This window comes from Geotrypetes seraphini, chromosome 15, assembly GCF_902459505.1.
Source record: "Geotrypetes seraphini chromosome 15, aGeoSer1.1, whole genome shotgun sequence".
Taxonomy (NCBI): Eukaryota; Metazoa; Chordata; class Amphibia; order Gymnophiona; family Dermophiidae; genus Geotrypetes; species Geotrypetes seraphini.
Genome location: NC_047098.1, coordinates 43122383 through 43140056, shown reverse-complemented (window position 1 = coordinate 43140056; position 17674 = coordinate 43122383). Strand labels below are relative to the sequence as shown.

At 35.5% G+C, this 17674-nt stretch overlaps 1 protein-coding gene across 6 annotated transcripts in view; it reads right to left on the bottom strand.

The window, feature by feature from the left end:
• DHX40 (DEAH-box helicase 40) overlaps positions 1-17674 on the bottom strand; it is a 72535-nt gene that overhangs the window by 35356 nt on the left and 19505 nt on the right. For all 6 annotated transcript variants that reach the window (XM_033922606.1, XM_033922605.1, XM_033922602.1 and 3 more), the window contains exons 4-8: positions 15936-16055; positions 12713-12943; positions 12055-12121; positions 11402-11533; positions 90-189 (exon numbers count right to left, since the gene is read on the bottom strand). In XM_033922606.1, coding sequence (XP_033778497.1) covers positions 90-189; positions 11402-11533; positions 12055-12121; positions 12713-12943; positions 15936-16055 — 650 coding nt within the window. The remainder of the gene's footprint in view (positions 1-89; positions 190-11401; positions 11534-12054; positions 12122-12712; positions 12944-15935; positions 16056-17674) is intronic.

Sequence of the window (17674 nt, the reverse complement as noted above, 5' to 3'; positions counted from 1 at the left end):
GTCTCCTGTACACTGACACTCGACCATATTCTAGGTAACATAGCTGGTTTGCAGTATTCTGAGCTGTCACTTTTTTTGAGAGAGAGTACCTGATTCCATCAATTGTCAAAGAGGTTGCAGCGATGTTGGTTGAGACAACACACTTTCTAATGCCAGCAGGCGGTGGCAGAAATATATTTTTCTGTTGTTCTAAAAGCAAACAGAAGCTTTTAGCTTTTATTGTAACTCATAAAATTCTCCTAATTACTAGTAGAAATCTGTCTTCATACTATACTTCTGATGGAATAGTTCACACAGTATGAACAATCAAAAACTAGAATGCCTGTGTGACTTATTTGTGGCCCTCTCACGAGTACACTGCTGCTCAATATGGTACAGAGGAATCATAGGAAAGCAGCTACAAGAAAATGATAAAATATGACTGAAAAGTGCCATTGCTAAATTAACACTAGCTGAATATTACTACTTGCCAGGTGCATTTCTGAAATGCTGCACAAGACAGTGAACATTTAACTTCCTTTAAAAGTGTTATAAACCATGGAATACTTTCTTGTTATGATAAAACAGCAATCCCAAGTAGAGGCTGACTGAGATCAGTGTTTTGTTTCTGGCCAAAACCAAATCCACGTCCAAAATCTGAGGCTTGGTTTGACCAGAACTGGACCTGTGGCCCCAGGACTGCTGCTGTAGGCCAGCTTTCCGCCCTCCCCCCACCCCGGACAGATAACATGTCTCTCTTTCTTCCTGGGCCACCCACCACTCTGCCCTTTGCCCCACCCCACCCCTCCGTAGTAGGTCCTGTGGTTTAATAAATTGCTGCTGCTACCATCTGCTGCGCTGAAAAAATGGCAGCCATGAATTCCTGTGGCAGTCTTGAGACTGCTGTACCATTTTGTTTTATAATCTTTATTCATTTTCTTTTGTTACAACAAGTGTTTCAAATATACTTATTAGAAACTTAAACATATACACTTGATAAAACACACTTATTATTATCAAGTTTAACATTTTTTAGAAAATTAATTTTATACAAAATTTATAATATTATGCAGTAAATCTAAATTTATATAATTTCTTTTGAATATGTTAATCCCCCTTCCCTCCCTCCCATTCAATCAATAATATTTAAAAACAACTTTATTGTATATTCATTTAACATTGATATAGTGTGTAAAAATCAAAAATAAAGTCCCACCCTATTCCCCTCCAATCAAATTTCTATCTTGGGAAAAGTTAATCATTCATTGCAAAAATCTGTTAATGGTCTCCATATCTTTTGAAATTTATTAATATATCCTTTTTGTGTTGCTATAGTAAGTTCCATTTTATATATATGACAAACAGAATTCCACCAGAAAGTGTAATTTAACCTGTCGTGTCTTTTCCAATTAAATGTGATTTGTTGTATTGCTATTCCAGTTAAAATAAATAAAAGTTTATTATTACTTGATGATATTTGACTTTTTGTTCTCATTGTTGTTCCAAATAATATAGTATCATATGTCAAGGCTACTGGGTTTTCTAACATCCTATTAATTTGAGGCCAAATTGATTTCCAGAATGTTAAGATGAATGGACAGAAGAATAAAAGATGGTCTAATGTCCCAATTTCAACATGACAGTGCCAGCATCTATTAGATTTAGAGCTATCAATTCTATGTAAACGTGTAGGGGTCCATAAAGCTCTATGTAAAAGAAAAAACCAAGTTTGTCTCATAGATGCTGATACCGTACATTTTAACCTCCAAGACCAAAGTCGTGGCCATTGAGATGCACTAATTTGGTGCTTTATCTCAATGCTCCAAATGTCTCTAAGACCATTTTTAGGTTTTTTATTTATATATCCGGATATTAATTTATACCACTGTGCAGCTTCATGTCCTATTGAGTTTATCTGGAAACACAAGAATTCCAAGCTGTGATAATTAGTAAGATTTTTCCATTCAGGGAACCCTACCTGAATGGATTGCTTCAATTGCAACCATCTAAAATATTGTGTTTTATTAAGATCAAATTTATGTTGCAATTGTGAAAACTCCAGCATTTTACCATTTTTTATTATGTCGTCTAAAATACGAATACCTGCTGTCATCCAGTTTTTCCAGATTATTTTGAAACCGCCTATTTTGATCTTGGGGTTTAACCAAATTGTTTGAGTTGTTGATTTACTAATTGGAATAGGAGTTAGATTACTTATGTATCTTAAAGTTTTCCATGTATCCATGAATATTTTATGTTCTTTGTATAGCCTTGGCATCATGATACTAACTACATGACTAAGACGTAATGGAAACATAAGTCTCCATTCTAACCAGAACCAATCTGGAATATTTATAGTGGGCTCTGGGAGGATCCAATACATACCTTGACGTAAAATATAGGCTTGATGATACCTATAGAAGTTGGGAAAATTTACCCCTCCCTCCGCAATTGGTCTTTGTAATGACACTAAAGCAATTCTGGGATTTTTCCCAAGCCAAATAAACTTTGTCAATATTTTATTTAATTTTTTATAAAAAGAATTTTGGAAGAAAACTGGTATCATTCCCATTTGGTAACAGACTATAGGTAATATCATCATTTTAACAGTTTGTATTCTTCCCCACCAAGATAAGTGTAAAGGGTTCCATTGCTCACACATCTCTGTTATTTTTTGTAATAAATTTTTTTCATTAATTTTTATTGTATCATCTAAATTTTTTGTAATCCAAATTCCAAGATATTTAATTGCATCCTCTTTCCAAACAAAAGAGAATGATTTAAATAAACCTTTTGTACAATGTATATTTAATGGAAGTACTTCTGATTTGTTCCAGTTTATCTTATATCCTGAAAATTTTCCAAATTTTTCAATCAGTTCAAGTAAATGTGGAATGGTAGATTCTGGGTTCCTCAAATATAATAATAAATCATCAGCATAAGCTGATATTTTATATTCTTTATCTGAATGAGGTATACCTTGTATCTCCTTTACTTGTTGGATTGCTAATATTAAGGGTTCTAAAACAATATCAAATAATAAAGGAGACAAAGGACATCCTTGTCTAACTCCTCTTTGTAGATTAAATTTTTCTGAAAAAGTATTATTAATGTATAATCTAGCAGAAGGGGAGTTATATATTGTTTGTATCATTTGTGTGAATCCAGGACCTATTCCAAACCAATTCAATGTCTGATACATAAATGTCCATTCTATTCTATCAAAAGCCTTTTCTGCATCTAAAGAAACAGCAAAAGTTGGCTCGTTCATTTTTTTTGTTAAGTATAACATATGGAAAGCTAATCTAGTGTTATGAGATGAATGTCTTTGAGCAACAAATCCTGTTTGAGACATACTTATAATATGGGGAAGAGCTTTAGCCAATCTTAACGCAAGTATTTTTGCTAATAATTTTCCATCTACATTTATTAAAGAAATTGGTCTGTAATTTGATACCAAAGTGGGATCTTTATTTGGCTTTGGTAAAACTATTGTTAATGATTCTGCCATAGTGCCTTTAGTACAACCTTGATTTAGTTGATATTGAAAAAGATTTAATAAATAGGGTAATAAAAAATTTTGAAATGTTTTATAAAATTCCACTGTGTAACCATCACCACCTGGAGCGGATCCAACTCTAAGGGATTTCAAAGCTGTTCCTAATTCTTTTAGTGATATTTGTTCTTCTAAACTTCGTTTTATATGTTCAGGAACTTTTGGACCCTTTAATAGTTTCAAGAATTCTAAACCTTCTTTTTCTTTATTTAAATAAGTCTCGGAAGAATAAAGAGATTTATAAAATTTTAAGAATTGTTTTAAGATTGGTTCAATTTTTGTTATTGTATCACCTTTTTCATCTTTTATAGCAATTATTTTTGTTTTCTTTTTTTTCACTTTTAGGTAATTTGCTAATATTCTTCCCGACTTATTTGAGTTTCCATAATACAGTGCCTGCTGAGAAAATAAATCTTTTCTTATCATTTTTGATGATATTTCATTGTATTTACCTTTAAGTTTTATCAATTCTTGTTGTGTAGAATAATCCCATTTTTCTATAAGTTTTAATTCTAAATTTTTTATTTCTTTTTCTAAGTTAGTATATTGTTTTTTATTTTGTTTATTAAGATATGCCGAATAAGAAATAATTTGTCCTCTTATTGATGCTTTAAATGCATCCCATAATATTTCTCTAGAGATCTCATCTTTATCATTTATTTGGAAAAATTCTTTCATTTTTATTTGAAAGTTTTCGCAGAATATTGGATCAGCAAGCAATGTATTATCAAACTTCCATATTGGTCTATTTGTATTTTGATCTGTGATCTTAATTTCAATCCATACTCCACCATGATCAGATAAAATGATTGGATCAATGGCAGCTTTTGTTACTTGATGTGCTAGATGTTTTGATATAAATATATAATCTATTCTTAAAAAAGAATTGTGAACATGAGAACAGAATGAAAATTCCCGTCCATCAAAATGAAGTATACGCCAAATATCTATTAAATCACAAGTTTGTATTAAATTATCTAGGCCCATTGATTTCATATATCTACTTGGGTTTTTATCCAATATAGGATCCATAACAGCATTGAAATCCCCCGCTACTATTAGATTTGAAGTAGCCAGTGGTAAAATCAATTGTTGGAGAGTTTTAAAAAATTCATTTTGGTTCGAATTAGGGGCGTATATATTAAACAACGTCATGGTAGTATTTCCCATATTCATTTCCACAATTATCCATCTTCCATTAATATCTGCTGTCTTTAATTTGAATGTAGCAGTACATTTTTTATTTACCAGAATAGCAACACCTGCTTTTTTCTTTGTAGCTGGTGAGAAAAAACAATGTTTGACCCAACCTCCTTGTAGTTTACTAGATTCAATATTTGAGAGGTGGGTCTCTTGTATAAAGCATAAATCCGCATCTTGCCTTTTTAAAAATAATAGTGTTTTTTTCTTTTTTATCATATGATTTAGACCATTAACGTTTAAGGATATTATTTTAAGATCCATTTATGTATTTTTGATATATTTTTCTTAAAATTATGTGAATTATTTTCCTTAAAAATTTTTTTTTCCCGGTATTTAAAATATTTTAGAATATCTCCTTTTTCTTCTTTACCCCATTTTCTATTTTTTTTCCCCCTTCCCTTCCCTCCCTTCCCTCCCTTCCCTCCCCATTTTAATATGACCACTTGGATACGCATATTGAGGTTAGGTGTATATAACTCCTACAAGCTATTACAATATATAACTATATTTACTACCATTATTATTTATTTTATCTTTTTAATTTTATTTCCCTTTTTATAGATGTTTTAATTTATTTTATTCTATTATAAATTCCCAATGTATAATTTATTTTTTGAGTTTATTATTATGTTTTGGTTTGTATTGTATAATAAAGTAAATGTTTTCTAACAGTGAATTCTAAGTGGTATCAAGAGATGTTTTCATTTTTAAATATTATGTATGAATTAAATTTTTTCCCTATTCTTTAAGGAGATTATTACATATGACAACAATGTAAATCATAAGTACCGTTAGATATAAGATAATTCAAAATGATGAATAATTGTATTTAAAATATTATAACTTATATTTTTAAGGCTTAGGTATATGTTTGAAGGCAGTCATAAAGGATGAGCAGATATCTCCACAGTCCAACCTTCATGAGATTATCTTTAATCTTTTCTTTTTAAAATAGTTATTAGTTGCTCTGTTAGAATATTAGATCAAAGAGTAGTAAACTATCATATCCAGAAGTGTAATCCCTCTCTTTACAAAACCGTTGTGCAGCTTTTAGTATAAGATATAACATTTGCAGTTCAAATCATAGTTCCATGTTCTTCCAATTCTTTTCAGTTGATGTTGAAAGTTCTGTTTCTGTATCGAACTTTATATTTGTATTTCATATTTAATCTTCATGTTTTATTAATTTAAATATAAATATAAATATAAACACAAATATAGTATTCGATATTAAGTTCTTGTTTAAGAGGTCATTGGCTGTTCATATTGATCGAGGAAATCCTGAAGTTTTGTAGGATCTGAAAAGTTTTGAGTTTTGTTGGCTATGGTGATTTTCATTACTGCTGGATAAAGAAGGCCATATCTTGCCCCTAGAGCTCGTAATTGGGGTCTCATGTCTAGGAATTGTTTTCTTCTTGATGCAGTTTCTTTTGCAAAGTCAGGGACAATGTGGATCTTTGCATCCTGACATTTGAGGTTTTTGTTTTCTTTTGCGAGTTGGCAGATTTCTACTGCTTGTTGGTGTCTCAAAAGTTTAAATATTAAAGTTCTTGGTCTTGATTGAAGGTTTTTATTCTGTGTTGGTATTCTGTGTGCTCTTTCTATTTCTAATGCCGCTTTGAATTTTAAAGGTAGTATTTTAGGTAGAAATTGTTCCAGGAATGTTATAGGGTCATTTTTTTCTACCCCTTCTGGAATCCCGATGATCCTTAAATTATTTATTCTTTCTCGATTTCGGCTGTCTTCCAAGTCTCTTTTAATTTCTTCAACTTCTTTCCATATTATTTTAGATTTTCTCATGTCTGTATTCAGTTGTTCTGTATTGTTTTCTAGGTCATTTATTCTATTTTCAGTTATATCCACTCTTTTGGTGAGAAGTGCAGCATCTTCAATTGCTTTTTTTAGTTTTTTATTGCTGTCTAATACTATTTCTTTAATTTGTCTCAACTCTTCCAAGACGTCGGGGCTTTCATCCGATGGCAACGGAACTTTTGAGGGTGTGTTATTTGGCTCTGGTTTTGATCTTTTATTGCTGCTAGCAATACCGGAACCACTTGCTTCTGAATCACATTTGTTTTGTTGTTTTTTAGATGTCATCTTTTGTTATTCTTCTCTTCTCTTTATCTCAGCTTATATTCACTGTCTCTTTGTATCAGTTTCAATATTTTGCCGCTTGTCTCTTTTCTTTTGAGTCTTCAATTTATGTTTTTACAATTTTGCTATATCAATTTTATAAAGAAAATAATGGTGAGTAATTTTCTTTCAGGATTTGTTTCTATCTTTTAAAATAGACAAAAAATTTTTTTTTCAGCCTTTCTCTTTTCTTAGTTATCTGTCTCAATCTTATATTTAGAACAGACTCAAGACTTTTATTTCAGTATTCTTAGAGCAATTGTCAGTTATTTGTCTCGAGTTCTATTGCTGTGAGTAAAAAAAAAAAAATGTCAGTAGTCCTTCTCTCTATTTCTCCTCCTTCATGCCTTATCTCAGCCTCTATGAAGGCAATAACACTCAAATTAACAGCCTTTTCTTTTTTCCTTAGGTTTTCTTTTTTTTTTAGATATGGCTGGTCAATCTTTTACAGGTTTATTTTACTAATTCTGTTATTCACTTTGCATCAGCGCTGAAAAAGATTGATAATTTTTTTCTAGCTCTCCTCTTATAAGCCCAATCGCAGCCCTTACCGAGGAGAGCAATGCTCCGTCCAGTATTCTTGAAGTATATGTCTTTATCAGTTTTCAGCGCCTCTCAATTACCTCGATATTACTTTTCTTCAGGTTAAAAAAACCGTTAATCCTTTATTCTATAATTTTTCTCACAGCCCAAGCTTTTATATTGGAATCTTTTTCAATTTCAGCAGAGGAGATTTACATTTATATTATATTTATATTAATCATTCACAGTGAAGTAAAGTCATATATTCATAATTCTTCTTTCTAAATTGGCAGCGAGGAAATGGCTCCAAAAAACCGTTGCCAAGTATGTTCTACAGCAAACCTCGCTTCATCACCGGCAGAGGAGAGCCATTCAAAATAGCTTACCTCCACAGCATAACAGGCACTAATCTCCTCATATACCATTTACAAAGAAAATTTTTATCTTTGTTGCTAGGCAGCTCACCAGCAGTTTCAAACTCCGCCAATCTCCCGTTTTTTTTACACCTCACTTCTCAGGATACAAAAACGGCACTTTTACTTTCGATCTTTTCGTCTCTCTAACGCCTCTCCGTCTCAGCCAAGGAGGTAGACCTTAATCATCACACCATCAAGATCATAGGAAATTACTTTTTTTGTAGTAATCTCTGCAAAATAAGCTTTTTTGTACGGAGCTTCTCCTTCACCCGACCGTCAGCATTCGCGTCCAAGCCACGCCCCCCTGCTGTACCATTTTGGAATTGGGAATGGCCTGAGCAAGAGCAAGTCACTGATTTTCAGGCTACCCCCAGTTCCAAAACAGTAGCCGCAAGGCTTCCACGGCCACAATTTCTTACAACCAGAGGAAGGGGGCAGGAGCAATTATGGATGCTTTGGCCCCAAAGACACCACAAGGTACTGAAGAGGGGGGGTGGGCATGCTTTCTGTCAGGGGGTCGCTGATGGGGGTGGGGCTATAGTTTTAAGTGTCTACTAAAAATGCACAAGCATTTTCAGTGGAAATGCTGTTTTGGTACCAAATATGAAACCAAAACCAAAATTTGTTGGGCCTCTAACCCCAAGAACAGGAGATTAATCTTTAAACTACCCTAAAATCACAATACTTTTGTTGTTCCTGCCAATAACAGCAATAACTAATGTGTTGATGTTTTAGGAGGTACATACTTCATTTACTCAATTTCCTTAGGCACCCTAAACCTCTTGTTTTTGGAGCTCCGTTTACGTCCTTAGATTTCCCCTTCCTCTTTGTTACTGCTCATCCTTGATGGCTAGTTATTTAAGCTGGGGGATTGGATGGGAAAATGGTATTTAGGGGTGTTTTTTGTGTAGTGTTTTTTTCTTCTTCTCCTGTCTCTTGTCTTTTACTTTTGACTGTTTGATTTTAGTAGGGTTTGTTTTAATCTTGTTTAAATAGGGGTTAAAAGGTCTATGAAAAGTTTATTCTGGATGAAAAGTTTTTACTGGATTTGTTTTTAAGTTTCAACAGAAATTTCAATAAAAACTGAATAATTAAAAAAATCCAACCAACATCAACACCACCCTATTCCACAAAAAGTTTCCTGCCCCCTTCCTTAAACATCCTCAAGTTACGTCTCCCCCTTCTTCACATATAACTTGTACTGCATATGAGTTGTATATGACGGAGGGAAGGGAAAACTGATTGAAAAAGTGTTATTTCAGCAGTTTTAGAAGATATGGATGCAAACGGAATTAAAAACACAAAAAAAGAAGAACCACTATCCCACAGAAATGTCAAAGCATCAACAACAGCAAGGACAACCACTGAAGAGAGAATGAAAAATCTTCAGGTTCCCTCTTCTGTGGCTGTTCCATTTGCTACCGCAATAACAGCAGGAATTATTCATCAGCCGCAGTCAGGGTTTCAGAAGGGCCATAGGATTTTACTGATTAATGACATTTGAATTGACTTAGTAGAGAAAGAGAGATTGTTCACCCTCTCCAAGGTGGGGAGAACGAGAGGGCATTCTCTAAAGTTAAAAGGGGATAGACTCTGTACAAACGTAAGGAAGTTCTTCTTCACCCAGAGAGTGGTAGAAATCTGGAACGCTCTTCCAGAGGCTGTTATAGGGAAAAGCACTCTTCAGGGATTCAAGAAAAGGTTAGATAAGTTCCTGCTGGATCAGAACATATGCAGGGAAGGCTAGACTCAAGTAGGGCACTGGTCTTTGACCTAAGGGCTGCCACACGAGTGGACTGTTGGGCACAATGGACCACTGGTCTGACCCAGCAGCGGCAAATCTTATGTCCTTATGCTGACAAAGGGGAAGACACCCTTCTTATTTTTTAGACCAGTCAGCAGCATGCAATACAGTGAATCATTTCCTTCTTTGATGCCTGTGGCTACCCCAATTGAGCAATACAGTGTTTCCTGCCATTCGTTCAGAGATGATAGTCAGTTGAGGATTGTGGTTGGACAGAACCATGCAGCAGCAATTGCCCAACTGAATGTGTGTTTGGAGGGTGTAGTGTAATGGTCAGATTATTCGTTTAAAATTTAACCCCGGTAAAACAAAAGTTGCTTTTGTACAGCAAGTCATAGCGGAAGTTGCCGATAGGTCCTGTTTTGAGGGATTGTCAGCTTTTCTGCAGTAAGGATCTTTACTCTTTCGAAGTGTTGCTCAATGAAGGACTGTCCTTTACAGCCCATATAGCCAGGGTGGTTACAATTACTTTTGTTGCCTTACATACATTGACGCAGGTCCTTGGTTGGCTGGCTGGTAATGACTTAGCTTCTTTTCTCCATACTTCTGTCACCTAGCAATTGAACAATGGAGCGGTTACTGAGGAGGCAGAGAAGTTGCTGCTAGTCCAGAATACAGCTCCCCTGCTGTTAGGGAAAACAACATTCAGCCCACGGAAGCGAGTGTTTTTCTATATGCCGTGAACTTTTTCTACTGCTGGCTAAAATAGACCCAGATATTCAATCCCAAACCTTGTCAAGGCACCAGCATTGAAATATCCAGGTTTGTGGAGATACCTGGAAGTTATGTGGTGCAATATTTGGTGTTGTACCTGCATACCAAAGCAGGCACAGTTAGGACTGCTATTTATATGGCCCTACTTGCTTGGTTAGGTATGTAGGCACCAGCACTGAATATCACCACTGCCTACATAACATCCAGACAGTACAATGGTGGCCAGACCCAATATTCAGCAGGGCTTCCCATTAGATGTCATTGAATATTGGTGGCCAAGAGGCTCTCCTACCTGCTTAAGCCATGCTGACATAGGAACCATGAGATGCCACTTTTCGGACAGCCACATTGGCTCCCACATTCAGTTTAAATTGTTGTGTTTGATTCGTTGGGCTGTTAAACAGGGTCCTCCGAAATACCTAAGTGTTAGGTTTGTTTCTTATCTTTCTGGTAGATTAATGAGGTTAACAAAGCAAAGTTATCTTGGGCTTTGCCAACTGGAATTATGTTGTAATGTTCTTGTTGGCAAGCATTCAATTTTATCAGGTTCAGTCATGAAATTTGCTTTCTTTGAATATTAGATCTGAGTTGATTAAGAACATAAGAATTGCCATACGGGGACAGACCGAAGTCCATCAAGCTCAATATCCTGTTTCCAACAGTAGCCAACCTAGGTCCCAAGTACCTAGCTAGATCCTAAATAGTAAAACAGATTTTATGCTGCTTATCCTAGGAATAAGCAGTGGATTTCCCCAAGCCATGTCTCTTTTAGTAAATTATCCAACTCTTTTTTAAACCCTGCTATAACGTTAGATAGATTGTGAGCCCACCGGGACAGAGAGGGAAAAATGCTTGAGTACCTGATTGTAAAAACTGCTTAAATAACCTTGATAGGCGGTATATAAAATCCTAATAAACTTGAAACAAGTAATTACCAATCGGCATATTATGTGCATTATTGCCATAATGCAGCTGTGTAAATACTGGTTTTAATTTGTTGATTTCCAATTCCATAAAAACACCCGCTATAACCCTGAAAAGCTAACTAATGTACTAGGTTAAAAAAAACATTACCTGTTGACATAGATCCATATAATGCCAGTATAAGCAAACCTTCAACAGAAGTGTCTTGGACGTCATAGTGATAATCGACTGACTCTGATTTCCGGAACAGCATGTTGCAGGCCTTCTCAATCTCAGACTGACCTAGCATCGAAACATACATATTCTTAAGATCCCAAGTCATCTTCATGGTTGACCAGTTCATACTATTAAGAGCTAGACATGTCATGAAGATAGAACCCACTGCAGTTATAAAATATTGGCACCAAATACAGTACCATAAAAACTGAATCATTGTATGTGTTTTTTCTTCATTTTATAGCTTAATATACTGTAAAAATTTATTCTGGATCTTATATCTCATTGTGGTATGTATGTTACAGATTGTCTGCTATATGTTCCATGAAGATGGAAATAATTTTTTTTTTTTTAAATTATTCAAAGATTATCAGAGAAGCGCTTAACCTCAGCAATTCAATTGAAACTAAAACAAAATGGGGTGCTGATTTATTCTTAAATCTCCTACTGATAAATGATTAGATAAAAGCATGTATCAGGTGTACTTCTGGTTCTCTTACATGCACCTATAGGGAAACATTTGGCTGCGCTTCAACTTCTCAGGGTTCTGAAGTGCCTTTTTTTGCTAAAGGAAGAAGAGCACGCACCAGTCAAAAAAACTAAGATGTCCCCAGCTGGTTCACTCAAATGGATATCTAATGTCACTTTTACAGCCTGAAAGAGACAAGATGGAAGAGATTACTTTCTGGAATGAATGGTCTGGAAAATCCAACAGGCCAAAATACAGGGTCTCAATATCTTTAGAACTAGCTGTATCTTACACCTCTGTGAACACCAATATGATAAGAACAGGGCACTATTAGCATGCACTCACTTTACAGCCTTTCCATTTCTTTGCATACAGATTGCTTAATTGGTGCAGTGGTTAGAACCACAACCTCAGCACCCTGAGGTTGTGGGTTCAAATCCCACACTGCTCCTTGTGACCCTAGGCAAGTCACTTAATCCCCATTGCTCCAGGTGAGCCTGTCAGGACAGATAGGGAAAATGCTTGAATACCTGAATATACACCACTTAGGTTATAAGTGGTATATAAATACTAAAATTAAATAAATTAAATAAATAATGTATCTGAAGTAAAACTTTGTTTTACCGTATTTATTAAGATACTGTGCAAAAATGCCCAGCACACTAATACATGCTTATTACATCAGCACCAAAGTGTTTAATACCTAGTATCACATATTTTGTCTATAATAGGATAGAATTACGAGCTATTATTTTATGCACAAATTATTACACCACCTCAGTGACATATGCAGAGCTGCCTATGTCTTTTGGACCAAGCAAGTTGCAGAACTTCTCTCTGACAGGATATATCCTTCCAGGAATGGTAATAATAGGGCAGTTTTCAAAAAAGTTTGATAGCTTTTCTATGTCCAGGGTGGCTGACATGATCACAACTTTCAAGGGATGTTTTCTATCAGGAGACATCTGGAGCTGAAAAAGCTTCTTCAGTAAACCAAACAAAATATCCTGACAAAAGTGAAGAAAAGAGTTTTCTATTAGCGCTTTATAAGTGCTCAACACCAGAAAAGAATTTCACATGTGTGTAGATTGAATGGCCCAAGTGTCTTTTTGCCAACATCATCTGTAGAAAGTAAACAAAGCAGTAGGCAGAGGGGCGCTCCCTATCCCAAAGAGCTAACAAATCGATGTGGATGTCCAACTATTCTAGCCATTTTTGAATATTGAAAATTTACCATTTATTATCTGGAATACACTTGATTATCTCACAAGAAAAAATTATCCTCTGCTGCAGAGGCCATGGTCTCTAGGCAAAACAAACTCTCTTATCTGCTACATAATATGAAGGTACACTGGCTGACTATTGCCAAGCAATGCTCAGAATATGGATCATATTCATGTGATGGGTTGAACATTCACTGTCCAATTTCTGACTGAAGCAACTTGAAAATGGTCTTCCTCAAAAGGACACAGTTTAAAAAAGGCCTTCAACTATCAAGCAACTTTTCGAGTCAGCCATCATTACAGTTACCATTAAGATATTTCTAGTTATGTGCAATTCCAACAGGGGACAGATAATATCTTTTCAAGATAGGACCGAGTTATTGTTGAAATGTATTTTATTGAGCTCAACAGGAAAAACAAGCAAATATACAGGATAAAACACAAACAAGCCCTCCCCCCAAACTTTCCACCCCTATCTTCCCTCCCCCCGATAGGACCTAGTTATTAGTTTGATAGAACATTTCTTGCTCCGGGAGGTACTATGATGAGATTTGAAAATTTTAGCAATTCGTAGAGGTGAGGAGGGGAGACTGTTTTGCCTACTGTCAGCTTAAATGTGATATTCAATCCCTTGACCCAAACAACTTAAAATTGAAGATGGGGAGAAATTTAAAATGTTTTTTGACTCTAGCTGAAGGAAGATTTTCTTTCCCAGGTCTTTTTTAAATTATTCAGACAACAGGGGGGGAACAAAGATTTTGGTACACTGAAAGTTCAATGGGATGGGACTTGGGAAGGCCACTGTTAGAAGAGAATGTAAGCTTTCTCTGTTAAAAGAATACCTAAAGTGATCTACAGTGCAGAGTTCCGCGAATGCTCATTTCGAGTTCTTAACAGGGATTACGTTACATAAGTGCAATTATTTAAAGCAGAAGGATTAACTCACCAGCCTGTGTTAAATGTGCCGGGGTAGAAAACACTATCATGCAATAAGGGATTGTGCCAGTATACAACAGCTTTGGGCAGAGATAGCGCCTTGAACCGCAAGCTAATGGCGGAATAGAAGTCTCTAATGTAATGTAATATAATTACATTGGTGTCTTCTATCCCGCCACTACCTTTCAGTTCTAGAGAAAAAGCGATACCTTTCTAGATGGGACCCGTATTTACATCCATACTTTCAGCAAGAAGTTTGATATTGAATAATTTATATTGCTGAATTGGGATGTAGTGATTTTGGGCTCCTTTTACAAAGGTGCGTTAGCGGTTTAACATGCGTAATACTGTGCGCTAAACCGCCGGACGCACTAGCTGCTACCGCCTCCTTTTAAGCAGGCAGTAGTTTTTGGCCAGTGCGGGGGTTAGCGCGTGATGAAAAGTTGCGTGCGTTAACCTCGCTAGCGCACCTTTGTAAAAGGAGCCCTTTGTGTGGGGGTGGGAAGGAGACAGGGTTTTTTTTTAAAAGTTAATAGCTGATCTTAAAACTTTTTCTGCGCCAAGTATTTTTTCTTTTGGAATTGGAAAACTGGTAAATCTATTGCACAAATTTAGCTTTCAGTTTAAACACACGAAAGAAAATTAGTAATGCAAAATGTCTGAACGCTGGAGGTGGAAGAATAGGAATCAAGAGTCCTGATGGAAAGAAAACCAGCAATGGGACATTCCGCTACTGGATACAAATCTTATATCAAATGACATGATTTGATATCACCAATTGGCCTATTCAGGCTTCAAAGTAGTTTACAGGTTAAAAGACAGAGTAACAGGGAAGAAGAAAAAAAAATTTACAATTATCAGGTGGCTGTTGAATAAATAGTTGCAGAAACAGGTGCGTTTTGAGTGACTTTTTAAAACCAGAAAGGATGGGTTAATTTCAAATATGTAATAGAAGTTGATTCCAAAGTTATGGACTTAAGTAATGAAAGGCATACAGCCAGGAAGGAAGACAAAGCAGATTACGATCAACGGAACAAAGTGAATGAAGAGGTGTATATGGTGGAAGAATGGCGCTATGCTTTAAGAGAGACAGAGATGCAAACTAAAGGTTCGGCAGAAAATAAAATGCAACGTGGAATCTTTATGGATAGTAATTCTGTGTACGATGAAGTGACATACAAAAAGGTTTTAACAGAAACTAAGAAGGCTAACAACTGGTAACACAATAATGAGAGATTTCAGTTCCCCCAGTTGGGTGACTGTCTTCTCAGGGCATACTGAAGAACTGCAGTTTTTAGATTCCATAAATGACTGTTTCATAGAGCAGTTAGTCTAGGAACTGACTAGAGGGGAAACTACTTTAGTTCTAGTCCTTATTGGTATACAGGACCTGGTAAAATGGTGGTGGGGCTACTGGGTCAACGTAACCACAATGTGATCAAAATTTGTCATTACTAGCAGGAGGCCTTTTTCATACCAAACCACCAATCAAAATGTGGCCAAGGCAACTAGCATAGCTGGGCTCAAAAGAGGTTTGGACAAATTCCTAAAAGAAAAGGTCATCAAAAATTATTAGCAGGTAAACTTGGGAAAGCCATTGCTCCTCGCTGGAAATGAGCTATGAGAAACAGATTTACTTTTGGAATCTGTTGGATACTTGTGACCCCAATTGGCTGCCAATAGGCTTTATGGATCTTGGTGTGATTCTGCATGGATTTTTTTTTTAATTTTTTTTTTAATATCCACAGTGGAAATTCTTAAGATACAGCAAAGAAAGAATCCATGCAGCAACCTCCTCAACAAACAGTACAGCTAAAAAATTTGTTGATCCAATACACACCGTGCTCAGACTCCTTTCATGGGCTTCATCCAATATAATTATCCCATACTTTGTAAGATGTGGGTCTGCCAGAATTTGTCGCAATAAGCAGCCATCAGTTAAGTACTTGATTGCAGTATCCTAATCACAAAAGTCACCCATTACAAACAGTAATTACTGAAATACTTTTCAAATATACATATAACTATTTTTTTAAGTAAACTAAGATGAATAGTCAAATATATTTCCAGTCAGCCTAGAAGATAAATTACATGATATGTATTTAAGCGTGTAATTAAACTCTGGAATTCGTTGCCAGAAAATGTTGTAAAAGCAGTTAGCTTAGCAGGTTTAAAAAAGGATAACTTCCAACAAGAAAAGTCAATAAGCCATTATAAGATTGACCTGGGAAAATCCACTGCTATTTCTAGGATAAGCAGCATAAAATCTGTTTTTCTCTCGAGATCTTGCCAGGTACTTGTAACCTGGATTGGCCCCTGTAAGAAACAGGATACTGGGCTTGGCGGATCTTTGTTCTGTCCCAGAATGGCAATGCTTATATTCTTAAGCTCTGTTAGATGTTTAATGCAGATTTTAGCACATGTTAATAGCATAGCTTATAAACTTTTTTTTTTTGTAAATCTTTATTAATTTTCAAACTTGATAGTGCAATACAAATGGTAAATCTGAAAAACTGCATGAAAAACACTATTAACTATACAATTATTACAATAAACAATCATTTCCTCCCCTCCTTATCTTAATTATTAAAACAATAATACATATGATATGATTTCAGTAATATAATAAAATAACTTGACTCTTCAAAATACATTTCCCACCCTCCCTCCCTGGATGTGTAAGGAATCTAATGAAAAAAGAAACATGACCCTAATTATAAAGCAATAAAATTAGTCAATGGACTCCTTACATCATTAAAGGACTTATTATTCCCCATACATTCCGCCATCATCCTTTCATACTTATACGTGGTACACACAGTTACCCACCAAAAAGTAAAATTAATCCTATCATGGCATTTCCAATTGTGAGTAATCTATTGAACACCTATTCCTGTCAAGATCAGGAAAAGGCGACTTTTATACCTATCTAAACTAGGTTTAACATAAAGCAGCGTACCACAAATTATCGCCTCATATGACAAGGGGATAGATGATTCAAGAAAGAGATTTTGTCCCCAAATTGACTTCCAGATACCAAGTACCAATGGACAAAAATTTAACAGATGATCCAAAGTTAACTTTTAATGCATGCTAGTTGCCAAGTTAAACAGATTACACAGAAAAGATCATTTTGGGGTGGGATATGTACCTTACAGCTAACACAGCAGGTCATTAATCATAATCCTCATTTTGGGACACCCTTGCTATAGGCTACTTTCAATAGAAAAAAAGGGGAAAATAATATAACAAATGAGCTGTAACAGGCAGACGACAACATTTTTGGGAAGACCACTGCCACATCTTGTTGAGAGAAGTACTCCACTCATTCCTCAAATTTCTGCAGCGCTGCTTCTCAAAGACTGTCATTCACAAAGTGATCAGAAAGGGATTTTTCACTCTCTGGGAACTCAGATCCATTAAAGCTTATTGCGATACAGCGGCATTCAGAACCCTAGTCCAATCCCTCGTACTGAGTCTACTTGACTACTGTAACATCGCCTATTTAGCAATTTCCCAAAAGAACATGCAGCGTTTACAATTGATGCAAAATGCAGCGGTCAAACTGATCTTTGGGCT